Source organism: Gymnoscopelus microlampas (genome assembly GCF_963454915.1).
Source record: "Gymnoscopelus microlampas genome assembly, chromosome: 19".
In the NCBI taxonomy this organism is placed as follows: Eukaryota; Metazoa; Chordata; class Actinopteri; order Myctophiformes; family Myctophidae; genus Gymnoscopelus; species Gymnoscopelus microlampas.
Genome location: NC_139956.1, coordinates 35,311,507 through 35,328,815, shown reverse-complemented (window position 1 = coordinate 35,328,815; position 17,309 = coordinate 35,311,507). Strand labels below are relative to the sequence as shown.

Here is a 17,309-nt window from a genome sequence, read left to right as displayed (position 1 = left end):
GCCTAACAGTGTGTGTGTGTGTGTGGGGAGGGGAGGGGCTGTGCTGCTGCTCCTAACCAAGTTATACTTCTCCAGTACAACGGTGTCTAACCGAGAGTTATACTTCTCCAGTACAACGGTGTCTAACCGAGAGAGTCCATGCAGATCACAGCTGACAAATATTATATATTATCGGAGCTATTATAAATTTTATCGGGATGACGTCATCATTTGGACCGATAATTATCGGGCCGATACTTATCGTGCACTACTAATTTTACCGCGAATTATTTTTTATATTTTTCTCTGTTGATGGTGACAACTCTAGTGCGTCCCATGGACGCCATGACGGTGTCATGAATGCGTCCTTTCACAATATTGTGCGTCAGCGACGCAGGACGCAGGCCTATGAGCGTCTCTGGACACTAGTGATGAGCGGGTCGACCCGTAACCCGCGGGACCCGTGGGTCAACCCGCGGCGCGGGCGGGTCGAGTCAGAATTTCAGAGGCAATTATGCGGGCTGTGGGTGAGCGGGTCAGCCGCTCTCACACGCAAAAAAAATTAAAATAATCACATGCTCTTGTTTTGTCTTTATTCCTAATAAGAATAAGAATAATAACAACAAAACAGTTTGAATATACTTGGGGATTATTTTCTAACCATGATTTTACAGAATTAAAAAAGAATCGCGGGTCGCGGGGCGGGTTGAGCCATAGATTTATATATGGGTTCGCGGGGCGGGTTGAGGCGGGTTGGGTTCCGTCGCGGGGCGGGGCGGGGCGGGTCATGAAAAAACCCGACCCGCTCATCACTACTGGACACTGTCCCAAGGTTTCATTTGTTAATGTATGTTTCATATTATTAAGATAATCTAAAACCGCAAAGTAGCTAGTAACTAAAGCTGTCAAATCATTGTAGTCGAGGTAAAAAAGTGTAATATTTATTGTGTTGTAACTTGTTGATGTAGTGGAAGTATTGGAAAAACTGAAATACTCTGAAGTCAAGTAATTCTAAGTTGTACTTCAACACTTCCTTTTCGGGGAAACCAGACACCGTTCAAGTGCGCACGCACGTGTGTGTGTGTGTGTGTGTGTGTGTGTGTGTGTGTGTGTGTGTGAGTGTGAGTGTGTGTGTTTGCTGACATTATTTATAAAAAAATCGGGTTACAGCAGACAAAGGGGGTCGTATAGCTATAGCTAGGCAAGACGTCCTATTTGTGAGCCGAGGATTCGAACCGCCGTGCGTCCGTGCCATGATGACGACGCCCCCCGGTGCACATGTAAATACAGTACTAGTCCTGTACTTTTTTTTTTTTTGGTGGAAGCCTTGGAGAAAGACCCCCCCCCCCCCCCTCCCCTCCTCTTTTCCGAGGCTTTGATGTGTGCCTCTGCCAAGATTCCCGGGGCCTCCAGTCCTTAATCAGTTACAGCGGGAGGGGATCAGAGACTGAGACTCTGCTGGTTCTTTTCTCTGTCCCCCCCCCCCCCCCCCCCTTCACTCTACCAGTCTCTATTTCTCATCCCCCTTTCCCACCTCTCTCCCCCTGATTCTCTCTCTTTCTTTCTTTCTTTCTTTCTCTGTCTCTCTCAACCTCTCTATCTCATTCTCTCTTCTCTCTCTCTCTCTCTCTCCGTCACTCTCTCACACTCTTCTTTCTCTCTCTCTCTCACCCTCTCTATCTCATTCTCTCTCTCTCTCTCTCCGTCACTCTCTCACACTCTTCTTTCTCTTTCTCTCTCTCTCTCTCTCTCTCTCTCTCACCCTCTCTATCTCATTCTCTCACTCTCTCTCCGTCACTCTCTCACACTCTTCTTTCTCTTTCTCTCTCTCTCTCTCTCTCTCACCCTCTATCTCATTCTCTCTCTCTCTCTCTCTCTCCGTCACACTCTCACACTCTTCTTTCTCTCTCTCTCACCCTCTATCTCATTCTCTCCTCTCTCCCTCACCCTTCTTTCTCTTTCACACTATTTTCTCCCTTTTTTTTTGTAATTTTTTTTTCACTCTCCCTTTTTCACTCACGGTCCCTCTCTCCCACTTTCATTGTATCTCCCTTTCTCTCCCTCTCTGTCTGTCTCTTCTTTCCTCACCGCTGCGGTGTCTGCTGTCGTTTCCTTTTCTGTCTGTCTGTCTGTCTGTCTGTCTGTCTGTCTGTCTGTCTGTCTGTCTGTCTGTCTGTCTGTCTGTCTGTCTGTCTGCCTGCCTGCCTGCCTGTCTGTCCTGTCTCCCCGGTGTGAAGATGAATTGCACCGAAGGGCAGCGGGGGGGGGGGGGTGGCTGCGCTGCGCTGCCATTGGCCGGTTTTGCGCCTGCCTGGCACCGCCCGGGCGACTGTTTTAAAGTGCTGTGGGGGGATTAATGGAGGATGCCCACTGGCGCCCATTGTGGAGCCGTCTGCCCACCGCTCTGCCCCGCCACAATCTGCCGCGTAGAAACTAAGCCACTTAGGCACCCAGCAGGATCGGGGGAGGAGGCGGGGGGGGGTCCTTCTTGGACCCCTCAAAGACGGGTTTCCCCTCGTAAGGTGAGATGGCGCTGGCTGTAGTTCCAGTCAGACCTTCTCCCCCAACTGATGTCAGACAAATACATCACTTTTGGGGGTCCTTGACATAAAAAAAGTTTGAGAACCACTGATATATAGCAGCATACGTAAAACGTTATTTATTAGTTATATAATTAATAACTGTTAGGATTTAGAAGACCTTTGTAAGTTATATAATTAATAACTGTTAGGATTTAGAAGACCTTTGTAGAATCCCCAGAAGCAAAGTTTGTAGATCTGCTATTTTTGAAAATCTTTGAGTATAGTTTTTTAAAGCCAACATTTGTAACTCAAATCTTTGCTTCTGTGGGGGGGGGGGGGTCCCTGGAACAAAATATTTTGAGATGGCGGTCCACGGCCAAATACATATAATTGTGTGGGTCCTTGACATGAAAAAGTTTGAGAACCACTGATATTATAGCAACATAAGTTTAAAAAAAAAAACAGTTTAATGATTTAAAATACATACATTTTGTAGAATCTTCAGAAGCAAAGATATGAGTTACAAATGTTCACTTAAAAAAATATATTGAAAGATTTGCACATATTTTCACGATATTTCAAAAAATAGCAGATCTATAAGCAAAAAAAAAAAGAAATCTAAAATGACAGAGATGCGTTCCCGGTTTGAATGGGTTAAGACATATATGTCTGGGTGGGGAGAAAAAAAAGGGGGAAAAAAGCCCCCTCCCCTCCAAAAACAGTTAGTGTCCGAACCCTAAAGCCTTCGCAAACCTGGGGGGATGTCCCCTGAGCAGGTGGCCGTTAAAAAAAGCCCCCCCCTCTTCCTCCCCCTCAGACGATCCGGCCCGGTGCTTCTTCTTGCTTTGCTCCGGCGGTGAACTTGTAAGTTGAACGGAACACCGTGGTGGGCCAAGGTGGGCTCCAAGGTCGCTCTTGTGTCGCTTCCTGCTTCCTCCATTGTCTCTGGCAAAAGTCTGAAAAGCGTCTGACACTGTGTGAGAGCCTGATGGATGGATGGTCAGGGGCGGAGGGGGGTGTAGTTGAAGGTAGACAGGCCCCCGCGGGCAACCCGAGGAGAGGTGCTGAGAGATGGTCAGACAGATTAGAGGCAAAGCAAGACGACGTTTACTTGTAGAGCACATTTCAGCAACAAGGGGGGGCAGTTCAGTGTGCTTTACATGAAGCATTAAGCAGAGGAAACACAGAACGGGACATTTTGAATTCAGTAAGAACAAAGAAGAAACAAAAAAGCTAAAAAAAAAATATATATATATATATATAAAAGGACATTTGAAAACAGTAAAAACTTAAATAAATCAAAATAAAACTGAAAAATAAGAGATAAGAGAACTTTTTGAATCATTTGAAAATCTCAATAAAGCAGGGGAAAACAAATGTTTTTTAGCTGCAGGGGAAAACAAATGTTTTTTTAGCTGTGGTTACTTGAGGGGGTTCCAAATGGACCCTTACAGGTCTTACAGGTCCATTTGGTTCCATTTGTACACTCAACAGAGTTATAACAGAGTTATGGTGGTCCTTGAAATACATAAAAAAAGCTTGAGAACCACCGGTATTGTAATTGTATACCAGCTCTGACGGTGTGATATTATGAACCGGTTCCGGTTCCGGACCCCGACGCTAGGCCTCAGTGTGTCTGTCACAGACACACTCATCCTCACTCTGTTTCCTTCCTCCTACACTTACAACACACGTTGATTGATGCCAATCGGTGGTTAAGCAAACCCTGTCGTCTGGTCACGCACACACGCACTCACTCACACACGCACTCCCGATTGTTATCGTGACCTCTGACCTTTCTGCAGGTTCACATTACCCAGACTCCTCTTTGGGCTTGACCTTGTTGTTGTGTCTGCCATGGATGCTCCACATAATTATGCAAATGCACTTCTACCACATCCAGGGTCCATTATTCATAACACGTCTTAGTAAAAGTGAAATGTTTAATTTCAGTTTAGTTTTTACCTTATGTTGGTTTTAGTTTTAGGAATGGACTAGTTTTAGTCATAGTCATACTTTTTTTTAACCCATTAAGACCTGAGGCCGATTCTATAAAATGTCTGTTTTTAGAATGTCTTCTAAAAACAGTTTTTAAAAAAAACGTATGTTACTATGTCAGTGGTGCTCAAACTTTTTCATGTCAAGGACCCCAAAATATATATGTTTTTGCCCAAGGACCCCCATCTCAAAATATTTTATTCCAGGGACCCCCAGAAGCCAAGATTTGATTTACAAATGTTGGCTTGAAGAAAAATATATTCAAAGATTTGCACACATTTTTACAATTTCTCAAAAATAGCAGATCTACAAGCTCATAGCGCGGCACTCGGTGCCGCGCTATGAGCTTGTATATCTGCTATTTTTGAATAGCCAAAGTGTAAAATAATGCTTTTTAGCTCAAATCTAAAGATGACACAGATGCTTCTTCAGGTCTTAGCTGCTATGCAGACATATCACATGACACTTTTTTCATGTTTTGTGTCATTTGCTTTTCTTGGCCACACATTTTAAGAATGTGATTTAGATTACATTCTGTTTAGACCGATGCTATGTTCATCGTTTGCCTGGTATCCTGTAGTTTCCAAATGTACAGAATGTTATTCAGATAGCATGTAGTTTTGTTTGTTTGTTCATGTTTACTCTACTTATTCCGATTTTGCACTTGTAAGTCTCTCTGGATAAGAAGAGCGTCTGCTAAATGCCTCTGTTGTAAATTGTGTATAATAATAATAATAATAATAATAACCCTGGGTCCTGTGGTGGTGTATTTACAGAGGCAGCCCCCATCCGTACATCACGGCCTTGGAGAACCGTGTGGATTGCTGGCCCAGCCTGCTGCTGGAGATTGATGACTACGTCCAACAGGCTGTGGACAGGTATAGGGCTTAACCCTCTCTCTCTCTCTCTCCACTGCACTGCACACCACCTTCATACCTCCTTCATCTGCATTCGTTTTAACCCATTCATAATCTCTCAAGATCTCTCAAGAACAGGATTTACGTGTGCGCCGTTTGTTCCCCACTAGAAACAAACCGAAACTCATTTAACAATAGCGTCCTCGAAGCCGACAAAACCATGTAAAGTTAGTAACATTTTAAATTGCTCTTTCATCATAGAAACAAGTGGGCTTATAACCAAAACGATCCATGTTCTTTGGGAGAAATGGTGTTAAGTGTTCCGTGGAGAAATATTGTTAGTGGGAATGAAAACATAGTCGCACCACCGGAAGTGAAAGGCTGAAGGCAGATCCAAAACCCCAGTTTCCCTGAGCACGGGTCGTCTGTTCAGCTCCGCCCAGAGCCAACTGAATAAGTAAAAAACAGCAGAGGGCGCTGTTTTTCATTTTTGTTTGGCGATGGGTTCCAAGATTGACCCATTCATTCTAAATATGTCTTCTAAATCCTAACAGTTTTCAGATTTTTTTTTATTATTTAGTTGTGCTCAAACCTTTTCTTGTCAAGGACCCCAAACATTATATATATTTGGCCGCGGACCCCCATCTCCCAAACTTGTCAGGCCTCAAGCACTTGGAATTGTAGGCTGTGGCTTGTAGACCGGCTCCGCAGACTGCAGCCAAATACATATAATTTTGGGGGTCCTTGACATGAAAACGCTTGATAACCACTGGGTTTAAGAAACCTTTTGATTTGTTTGTAAAATGTTTTTCCCATCCAGGGATGAGCCGGTCTATGTGGACATGCTGGCGCCCTTCCTCCGCTACCTCTACTGCCAGCCTCAGCGCCACGCCCAGCACGGCCTCCTCCGCCACGGCCTCCTCAGGGTCCTACTGCCCGCCTGGCACGCAGGCGGAGAGGAGAGCCCCCCGTCCTCCTCGCGCGTTTCGGAGCGCCTGCTGCGCTGCCTCTACCAGATGGTCCCACACATGCAGGTGAGAGAGCATCCCAGACAATGGTTTTATTTGGGAACCGTTTTTATTACATACCGTATGCACACCTACGTCGCACCACCCATCTGACTGGTATGCCCATATATAGAGATCTCTGTAACTGTCAGTCCCGTTTATGCCCATATATGGAGATCCTGATGTCATCAGTATATGCCCATATATGGGCATGCTGATATGCCCATATTAGAGTTCTCAACAGGCCTGAAAATTAAGGCCCGGCCTCAACTGGGCCGGCCCGAACAATTGCCATACTTTTAGGCCTGAAAAACCTGAAAACGTGTCATTATGTGCTTAATGTCCTCAAAGTCACCCATTCAACAAGCTTTGGACTGAGCAGATTGGACCTTCCGTTCCAGAGATAATGGCCAAAACATATTGGAAACGGCCACTTTAACTTTGTTTTTTTGAGTTTTGGCCATTTTCTGCAGTTTTTTTTTACACAGGCCTGGAAGGTCGGACGGCGACGAACTAGATATGCGAGTAAAGTTCACAAAAAAAAAAAGTATGGACCAGAGGCTCAGCTCGGCCCGAAAACGTTGGCTTAGGTAGGGTCGGGGAGAATTCTTTAACTCTAGCCCATATATGGAGATCTCTGTAGCAGTCAGTCCATGTCCCTTTTGTTTATGGCCATGTTGACATAGTTGCTGTGGTTTTTGTGTATGCCCAAATATGGGCACCTTTTATGCCCATATATGGATTATGGATATCTCTGTAGCTGTCAGTCCATGTCCCTTTTATGCCCATATATGGAGATCCCATACATAAAATAAGCATGCACATCCTAAAGTGAGCAGCAGGTTAAAAAAACAGTAGCATCCATGCATTTATCATATCAAGATCAGTATTAAGCCATTAAAATCACAAACCATCTGTGTCATTTTAGTTACTATAGCATTTTAACCACTATCTTATACTATTCAAAAATAGCAGATCTACAAGCTCATTCGTGACGCGCTATGAGCTTGTAGATCTGCTTTTTTTTTATTGTGCAAATTCGTGAAAATCCTTGAATGTACTGTACAATTTATTTTTAAGCGAATATTTTTAACTCTTCTGGGGGTCGCTGGAACGGAAAATATATTTTGAGATGCATCTAATTTTTGGGGTCCTTGACATGAAAACGGTTGAGAACCCACTGATATAGAGACATGAGATTTTCAGAAGGCTACATTTGTAGAATCGGCCTCGGGTATTAATGGGTTAAAGACTACGTGAGGAGATCAGAAAGGCAGATTAAAGGAGACATCCGGTGTTTTAAAGGTGTTAAAAGCTGCTGCTGCTGCACACTCTACACTGGCTACAGCTGACTATCGGTATATCTTTGCTGTCGAGCATGGAAACCTCGTCTCTCCATCTTTCATCTTGTCAACTTTTTTACAGTTTATTATCATTTTTGGGTGGAAATTAATGCCCTACGTCGTCATACTACACAAAAGTAGCAAACAATTAAACGGATCTACAAGCTCACTGTGAGCATGTAGATCTATAGATAATAACTACACTGGTTTTGGACATACAAGGTTTCCTTCTGACTGACAGCAACGATATGGTGCTTTTCTGTTGCCTGTGTGAGAGGAAATACATGTACCACCCTGAGTTTTTGTCTGCAGCACTGACATAAACCCATTAAAAGGTTAGTTCACCCAAAAAATAGATTTTCTATAGATTATTCACCCCATGTAGACTTGAATTCATGGATTTTTTTTTGTTTTTGTCACATTCCTAAGCCAATAACTTCATGACCAGCGGACCGGTAGGCAGCGGTTCCGGTAGGAGATACAAAGGAGACTCTTTATGTCTCCTACCGGAACCGCTGCCGGTCATCAAATTATTTGCTTAGGAATGTCAATTTTGGGGGTGAACTATCCCTTTAAGATCGGGAACGCATCTGTGTAACCACTTAAACCATTATTTTATACTCTGGCTATTCAAAAATAGCAGATCTACAAGCTCATAGCACGGCACTTGTGCCGTGCTATGAGCTTGTATACAGTATCTGCTATATTTTGAAAAATCATGTTTTTTTTTGCAAATCTTTGAATATACATTTTTTTAAAGCGAACATTTGTAACTCAAATCTTTGCTTCTGGGGGGTCCCTGGAACAAAATATTTTGAGATGGGGGTCTGCAGGCCAAATACATATCTAAAAATGTAGCACCACTGATGTAGCAACAGTATCTTGCTATATCAGTGATGCTCCAACTTCTTCATGTCAAGGACCGCCAAAATGATATTTGGCCTCGGACCACCATCTAAAAATATGTTGTCCCAGGGACCCCCAGAAGCAAGTATTGGAGTAAAAAAAAAAAGATTTGCACAAATTGTAAAAAAAAATGCAGATATACAAGTTCATAGCGCGGCTTGTAGATAGATCGGCTATATATTTATTTTCAAAGGTTTTTTATACATTGGAAAACTTGTGAAACGGGACATTCTCGACTTTTACTTTTGGTACTTTAAGAGCACTTTGATGCCAATACTTTTGTACTTTTACTCAAGTAAATTTTGAATTCCGGACTTTTACTTTTTCTACATTGCATTATTGATACTTTTACTTAAGTAAAAATCAGAATCAGAATCAGATTTATTGTCACATCACAGGTTTACAAGGTCAAAAAGTGGGTGAAATTCGTTTTTGTACATCATTCCCATCGCAATGTTAATTTCCATAGAAAGAAGAGGGGGGAGGAAGAAGTAGAGGGGGGGTGGAGGGCAAGCGGGAAGGAGGTCAGACAAGAGAACAACAGAAGGCCAAACAAGTTATCTACAGTACATATTTACAAAGTACCTGAGATAAAGAAACAGATTAAGGTGCCTGAGCATAGCAGCAATGTATGTATACTGTGCATGATATACTTTTTTAGAAAAAAAAGAGCACAATAAAAAGACAAAAAGTCAGTGCGTTATACATGGGATTAAGGTGCAAAAGGTCAGTGCGTGTCCACCTAGGGTGGACTGACCCTAGCATAATCCACAAAAAGCTCCAAAAAAGTCATTTTGTACCTTGTGTAGTCCACGGGTATGTCCGAGGGGGGGCCAAGTCCAAGTCATTTGTCCCTGGTATAATCCACAGGTGTGTTCAGGAAAGTCTGCAACCAGCTGGACAGTGCCGCCTGTTGTCAGGCTGCTGAACAAGGCTCATGCCTCATTCAGCATTCTGACAGCAGCCGGATTAAAACTGCACCAGAACCTGGTAGTGGAACTCTTGATACTGCGGTAGGACCCCTTGCCGCGGTCGTTGTAGGGTTTTGAACAGTTTGTGACTTGGGTGGTACATGTCCTTGATGATGCGCTTGGCTTTGACCACGCACCGCTTTTTGTACTCAAATTCAAAATAATTTGAGTACTTATTCCACCACTGTCATGAATGGTGTTCACAGGTGGACAGCGTGGAGGCGGTGCTGGAGCTCCACGGCTTCCTGCAGACGTTGCTGCCCCTGGTGGTCAGCGCGCCCGGGCAGAGCTGGAGGGCAGAAGGAGCGCGCCTGGCCCTGCAGCTGCTGTGCGCCTGCCACGTCAGCCTGAAGCTCAGCAGCGGGAACTGTGGACCCCTGGTCAGCCTGCTGCAGCAGCTCCTGCCCACCTGCAAAGAGGTGAGTGCTCCCAGTATAACCACCTGAACACCTGTGGTCGTGTCCCTGGTCCCGCGTAGCCAGACGACTATTCCACAATCTCTGAATGCTACAGAGCATTGGTCCTCAGAGTGGGGCCTGGGGACCCCCAGGGGTCCTGGGGGATGTGTTAATAAAGCTCCCAATCATTTTTAACCCCTTTATCCATATGTTATACTTTGGCTATTCAAAAATAGCATATCTACAAGCTCATAGCGCAACACACACGCGCACATGTAAAGGTGAGAGAGAGAGAGAGAGAGAGAGAGAGAGAGAGAGAGAGAGAGAGAGAGAGAGAGAGAGAGAGAGAGAGAGAGAGAGAGAGAGAGAGAGAGAGAGAGAGAGAGAGAGAGAGAGAGAGAGAGAGAGAGAGAGAGAGAGAGAGAGAGAGAGAGAGAGAGAGAGAGAGAGAGAGAGAGAGAGAGAGAGAGAGAGAGAGAGAGAGAGAGAGGTCGCCAAATCATTTGGAGGGGTCATGCTTTTCTGAATGTGCTGAATGTTTTTTGTTAAAGAAGTAAACGTAAAAAACATATCATAAGTCACATAATACCATGTACCATTTTTCAGAGGAAGAGAGAGAGCGAGGGTGTGGTGTGCGTGTGTGTGTGTGTGTGGCACTGACCACAATATGACGGACCGTTCACACTGGCTCTGCGCTTTTAGAAAATGTACCTGTTATTAAAGACATAATGATAAACTAATATAGCTATTTTTTTTATTTTAGCAGTCTCAGTCTGTATGTGTGTGTGCACACACATGTTTGTTCAGAGTGCGCACACGCACAAGCATTTGTTCATTGCGTGTATATTGTTAGATTAGTGAGTCGTTAAGGAGGGGGGTCGCCAGCCAAAAAGGTTGAGAACCACTGTCTTAGAAGACATTAGCAGTGGAGAGCAGTGGTGGAAAAGGTACTAAATTGTTTTACTTAATACTGCAATGTAGAAATACTCTGTGACTTAACTCATTGAGTGCCAGTCATTGAGTGCCAGTGACGTCTTTTGACGATCATTTTCAGTGTGCCATTAGTGCCAATGACGCCTTTTGACGTCTCCCCCCAAAAAAATGTTTTTTTTTTGGTATTTTTTCCTTTTTTAATCTCAAAGGAACTAGGAGAAAACCATTTTCGAAAAGTTTTTGCTCCATCCACTTCAATGTTAAAAGTGAAACGGAGAAAAAAATCCAATTTTTCCCCCCATTGTAAATGCTGTATTTCAATTAAGTAAAAGTCCGGAATTCAAAATGAACCTGAGTAAAAGTACAAAAGTATATTCAGAATCAGGTTTATTGTCACATCCCAGGTTTACAAGGTAAAAAAGTGGGTGAAATTCGTTTTTGACATCATTCCCATCGCAACGTTAATTTCCATAGAAAGAAGAGGGGGCGAGGAAGAAGAAGAGGGGTGGGGGGCAGGTGGGAAGAAGATCAAACAAGAGAACAACAGAAGGCCAAACAAGTTATATACATATTTGCAAAGTACCTGAGATACCATTATCCGCTCTGCCGATCGCACTACTCGCTATAGGCTGATCTTTTCTCGGGCAGTGCAGTTCCCATACCAGGCCGTGACACAGCCTGTTAGGACGCCTTCAACCGAACTGTTGTATAGCCTGAGGATGCGATGTCCTACTCCGAGCTTCTTCAGGCGGTGGAGCCAGTACAGTCGCTGCTGAGCCTTTTTTTTTCACTTGTGTGGTGTGCGTCTCCCATTTTAGGTCCTCCTCGATGTGTACTCCGAGGAACTTGAACTCGCTGACCCTTTCCACGGTCCACGATCAGTTCTTTGGTCTTGTCGACGTTAAGAGTGAGGTTGTTCTCCTGGCACCAGAGTGCCAGTGAGGTGATCTCCTCTCTGTAGTCAGACTTGTCGTTGTTGACGATTCGGCCTATCACTGTCGTGTCGTCCGCGTACTTTATGATGGTGTTGTCACTGTTTTGGCTTGTTTTAACCTCTGGGACTTAAGTTACACTACTCTCTGTTGCTCAGTGGACTTTGTTAAACTTTCGGACAAGTCTTAACAAGCTTTAATAGGCTACAGATGGATAGATGACAAGACGTCTGTAGGCACATGAATTGAGGCCCGTTCAAAGTCTCTAGATGGGTCTGAAACGTGCGTCAGGGGGTGAGGGATTCCGTCCGTTCTTTACGGACACATGCATGGTCGCTCACGTTATTTAGGGGCTATTTTATTTATTTTAAAGTGTACAGGCGTAATACACCTATTCATCCACTAGATGGCAGTTGCGAGAGTATGTACCGTACCATAATGTTGCCATGTCTGCTTATTATAAGCGACTTTGGGCTTATTTTTCTGTAAAGTTGCTTGTAAACAAACAAGCAATTTTTTATTGGTGGTTGCGGTTTTGTTTGGGCTTGTTTCTAAAGTATAGTTGCTTATTTGGACCAATTATTATTTAAACCAGTGATTCTCAAACATATATTGTAGATCTGCTATATCCTAGTCGATTCTTTTGGGCTTGTTTTCATATAATAGACCTGGTTGCTTATTTCTCTCACAAAACCTGGCAACAGCGCAGCTGGCAACAGCGCAGCTAACAACATGAAGCTACCATTGTAGCATCTAGCCAAAACAACGCAATAAAAGACACAAACTAGTCCACAACAATGGTTGTCTACAAAACGTGAGTTTCGACCCCTACTGCACTGTGCTATATTATTTATATGTGTGTGTTTAACTTTAGGGAATGGCTAAGTAATTAAGTACATTTACTCAAGTACTTCCACCAACGTGGGTCTTTTTTTTGGAGAAAGAGGTCCCGAGGAAAACTTTTTTTCCTTATACTGCCAACGGTACTACAGGCAACGTAGTTGAACGTACACGTCGGGCTGACGGTGAAAGTCGACTGCACGGACGGAAAAACTGGAGCCGTAAGTGACGGAGGGGGAGAAAAAAACGACAACGCAAGGAGCGCCGGCGCTCGTTACGTATCCTTACGTCCGACTATGAATGATACTTTAAACCAGCGGTGCACTGTGGATGGATGATGATCACAACGTCTTCTTGAGTTGTTGTTTGAAGCTGCTTACAGCATTAAGGACTTTTCAGATGGCCCCTAGTAATTTATTTGGAACAAAAAGCAACCCTGAAGGTAGGAGCAGCTACTGTCTACTCCACTGGGAAAGCACGCACACACACACACACACACACACACACACACACACACACACACACACACACACACACACACACACACACACACACACACACACACACACACAGCTTTTTATTATCTGAAGTTCATCTTATTTCTCATACATTTCAACCACACTGTGTAGTAGGCTGTACTAACGGAAGCTAGAAGTGAGCACAGTGTTCCTGTTCCTTCATGATCTCTAAAGTTACACAACGCACACAACTGTCCATCATTAATTAGATACAAAAGGTTCAAAGATACAAAGCCACGCAGCTTATTGTCTTTGTCGGGTGGAAACCCCATACAGTTTGTCCAAAACTGTTACTTTTCAGTATTCAAATTCAAAAATAGCAAAAGTAGCAGATCTACAAGCTCAAAGTGTGTCACTTCGCGCAGCGTTTCGAGCTTGTAGATCTGCTACTTTTGATGCTTTTTGTGTGACGCTGTAGTTTGATCAAGTAGGGCGTTAATACATTGACTGCCTGTTATTAAAACATTGTTTTGTATCCCCTTGCCAGCGTTTATTACCTTAAATAGCCACGTTGTGTACACAAAATGTAAAAAAAAAAGTGTCCGTGGGGTAGAGTCCTGTCTATCCACTGAAACAATAACATTTCTACCGCGATCCGTAATTGTGGAGCTATGGCCCGTTGAAAATGGCTGGTTTTCATCACAAAAAAAAAGAATCTGAGATAGGAAGGGAACTGGTTGGAATAACGTGTTCCTTCCACGCGCTACGTCCAACCGGGGAAACTCCCCTGTCAGGTGACAAGAAGGTCAGTTGGCTCTCATGCATTGAAGGAGGCATGAGCTCGGCCCTGGCCTCCCTAGGCTGGTGGGGGGAGTGTAGTGCCCAGGTAGGATCACTTAGCAAATTGGCACTGGGTGAAAAAAAGGGGTTACAAAAATCGAGGGATAAAAATTAAAATAAAACAATAAAAAAAAGAAATCCTAACGTTGGAGCAGGCGGACGTGACGTTTTTTGGGATGACATCCGTCTATTTCTTCTCTGAGCGTCGAGGGATCATTCCTAAGCTGTGTTAGAGCGCCCTCTTGTGGAATTTTCTAAAGAAATATAATTGGGAAATAGAATGAATATCTGCGTTCTTGGCAAGCAAGTGATGCATTTGAAAGAATGCATATCTGCGTTCTTGGCAGGCAATGTGTTAATTGACAAACAAACACAAAAAGTTTAAATATGGAGATAGGAGGTTTCTGCCCGACAGCAACGATATATGTTATATATGGAAATAATGATTTTCCCACCCATTACAAGCAGGAAGTCTTTGGAGAGCGCTAAGTGAGTGAAAACGGTTAAAACAACAAACCTTTGCTGTGTTGCCACCGAAGTTGTGGAACAAACTCCCCTAAACTCTCCTAAAAGCATGCTAAAGGACCACCTTTTCACTGTAGACTCTTAGGTTCACTTGTTGTTTTTCAGATCGATTGCTCAACCCATTGAGGGACAAAAATGAGGATTAGACAGTCAGACAGAGGTTTCTTCAATTTTGTATAGGACACATTTTAGGAAGGAAGCAACGGGATATAAAAAAAAGTAATTAAACCTAGAAACCACTTAATGGTTAACCACTTAAACTGTATACACTAGAGATGTAGCGATTTGTTACGGAAAACAGGAAAAATAAACAAATAATTAAAACAAGGACAATTTCAAAAGGAATCGGCTACAAGTATTTTTACGAAGTTAAATAGAAAAAAGAATGCCCGCACAGTTATAAGAATAGAACACACTTTATTAATATGCATGAAACATGGTATTAAAATGGAACAAATGGCTGTTACATTAAGGGCAGGTACACACTGCAGGACATTTGGTCCGATATTGCTGTCGCCGACCTTTTTCGTCGCTCGCCGACAAAACCTCCCGATCTGACGCTGATCGGCGAGATAATGCTCGCTGTGTGTGAAAGGCTCCACGACACGATGTGGCCGCGATTCTCCGCTCTGCGACGGCTTTCCGACCGTTTTCAGATAAATACCATGTTAGATATTCAAGACAGGACAGCAGACATTATCGTACAGTATGAAAGAAGCTGCGATCACCTTGCGAGGAGATGCACGCTACAGCCAATGAGAGCACATTACAGTCACCGTGGCTATGGAAGGTCTGTGGACCTGACCACAACAAACACATCCCCCGCATAGTTACCGCCCAGTCCTGTATTAAGTTAAACATTATTATAAAACAGAATGAGAGTGAGCGAGCGTGCTCGAAGGGGGCTTTATTTGAGACTATTGCACAGAGAGGAGAGAGAGAGAGAGAGAGAGAGAGAGAGAGAGAGAGAGAGAGAGAGAGAGAGAGAGAGAGAGAGAGAGAGAGAGAGAGAGAGAGAGAGAGAGAGAGAGAGAGAGAGAGAGAGAGAGAGAGAGAGAGAGAGAGAGAGAGAGAGAGAGAGAGAGAGAGAGAGAGAGAGAGAGAGAGAGAGAGAGAGAGAGAGAGAGAGAGAGAGAGAGAAGAGCGCGATGTGTGTCGTATGTGAGTGTTGCCAGATTTTGAGAGAGAAATAAGCAACCAGGTTTGTGAAAACAAGCCCAACAAAAGCGACTATGAGCACTTTAAGCATATACAAATACATTGGATACTTGAAAATAGACGATCTACAAGCTCACGTTGTAGATATTTTTAAAGAAGACATTTTTTGGGGGGTGGGGGAATTGTGGAACATTTTCCAAATCCACACAGATCTTGTATGGGGGTCTATGGCACAACATATTTTCAGAAGGGGAGGTCTGCGCCTCTGCGGACAATTCATTATTATTATTAATTTGGGGGTCCTTGCCATGAAAATGTTTGAGAACAACTGGTTCAAACAACATTAGGAAACAAGGCCAAAAAAGCAACTACACGTTCAAGCAACTTTACAGAAAAACAATCAAAGTCGCTTATAATAAGCGGACATGGCAAGTGCTTCAGCGCATTTGACGTGCGAGAGAGAGAAGGAGAGGGAGAGGGAGAGAGAGAGAGAGGGAGAGAGGCATATCACGGGATACGTCGATTAAAATGAATTGGAATAAACACAAATGTATGTATTGGGTCTGACTCTGGAGATAGCATCCTAGTGAGCCCTTGTCGGGATCAATCGTGTTGTGAAAACCACAACGATATTATGACAGCCGATTTCAAGGAAAAAAACTCTGCAGTGTGTTATGCTTAACGATCAGATGACCCCCGAGCACTTTAAGTCCTGCAGTGTGTACCTGCCTTTAGGCTATTCACAATCTATAGGCCACACTTTAACTACTGTGCATATTGGGTAGAACTGCAAAGCAAACACTCAAACTACCACATGCAAACACAGCCATCATATAGCTGTACCAACACCAATGCTAACTAAAAAAATGTTGATTTTAGTGCAGAACTCTTTCACAGATCCACTTGTCATGAAAAGAACATGGCATGTCGTTCCATCCTCTACCTTTATCGTTAAACTCAACACACTCTCCATTGTAGTTAGGCTGTTTAGGTCCCCAGTACCTGTAGAAATAGGAACATTTAATTGATTACAATACCTTTACAAGGATGGTGTTCACTCTAAATATCTAGTTTTTTTTTTATCAAGACATCAAATAATATTCTAGAACGGTGGTTTCCAAACACTTGTGTCCAAGTCACACCTTTGTTCATATAGCGAAAGTGACCGATCTACCACTTTGCTGTAGATTGATTGTTGAAATCAACAAGAGAAGAATTGTGGTAATATGAAGATGATAAGTCTTACGTTGCGTTGGTCAGTGGTGTTCCATCTACCCACTGGAATGATCCTTGTTCTTCTATGGTGGTCAAACCCAGCCACACTCTCTTGTTTACACCTGCAACAAAGTCCTGGACAGAAAAGGTGATGGTTACTGATGTACAAACTATACATTGGATTTGTGTCTCCGCACGCACGCACGCACGCACGCACGCACGCACGCACGCACGCACGCACGCACGCACGCACGCACGCACGCACGCACGCACACGCACACTCACACAATACCTGTTTTTCTTTGCTTTTTATGACAACCAGGTCTGATTGTCTGTCTCTACACCACTGTCTGCTTTCCTCCCAGCTTTTCTCATTAGTAGAGATGTAATGACACAGACCACGATGAAACGTAAATCCATCTGATTC

At 43.6% G+C, this 17,309-nt stretch overlaps 1 protein-coding gene across 1 annotated transcript in view; it reads left to right on the top strand.

The window, feature by feature from the left end:
- Positions 1-17,309, top strand: part of focad (focadhesin) — a 113,879-nt gene that overhangs the window by 19,058 nt on the left and 77,512 nt on the right. The window contains exons 6-8 of the mRNA XM_084043605.1: positions 5,276-5,377; positions 6,177-6,390; positions 9,790-10,002. Of these exons, the coding sequence (XP_083899731.1) occupies positions 5,276-5,377; positions 6,177-6,390; positions 9,790-10,002 (529 nt within the window). The remainder of the gene's footprint in view (positions 1-5,275; positions 5,378-6,176; positions 6,391-9,789; positions 10,003-17,309) is intronic.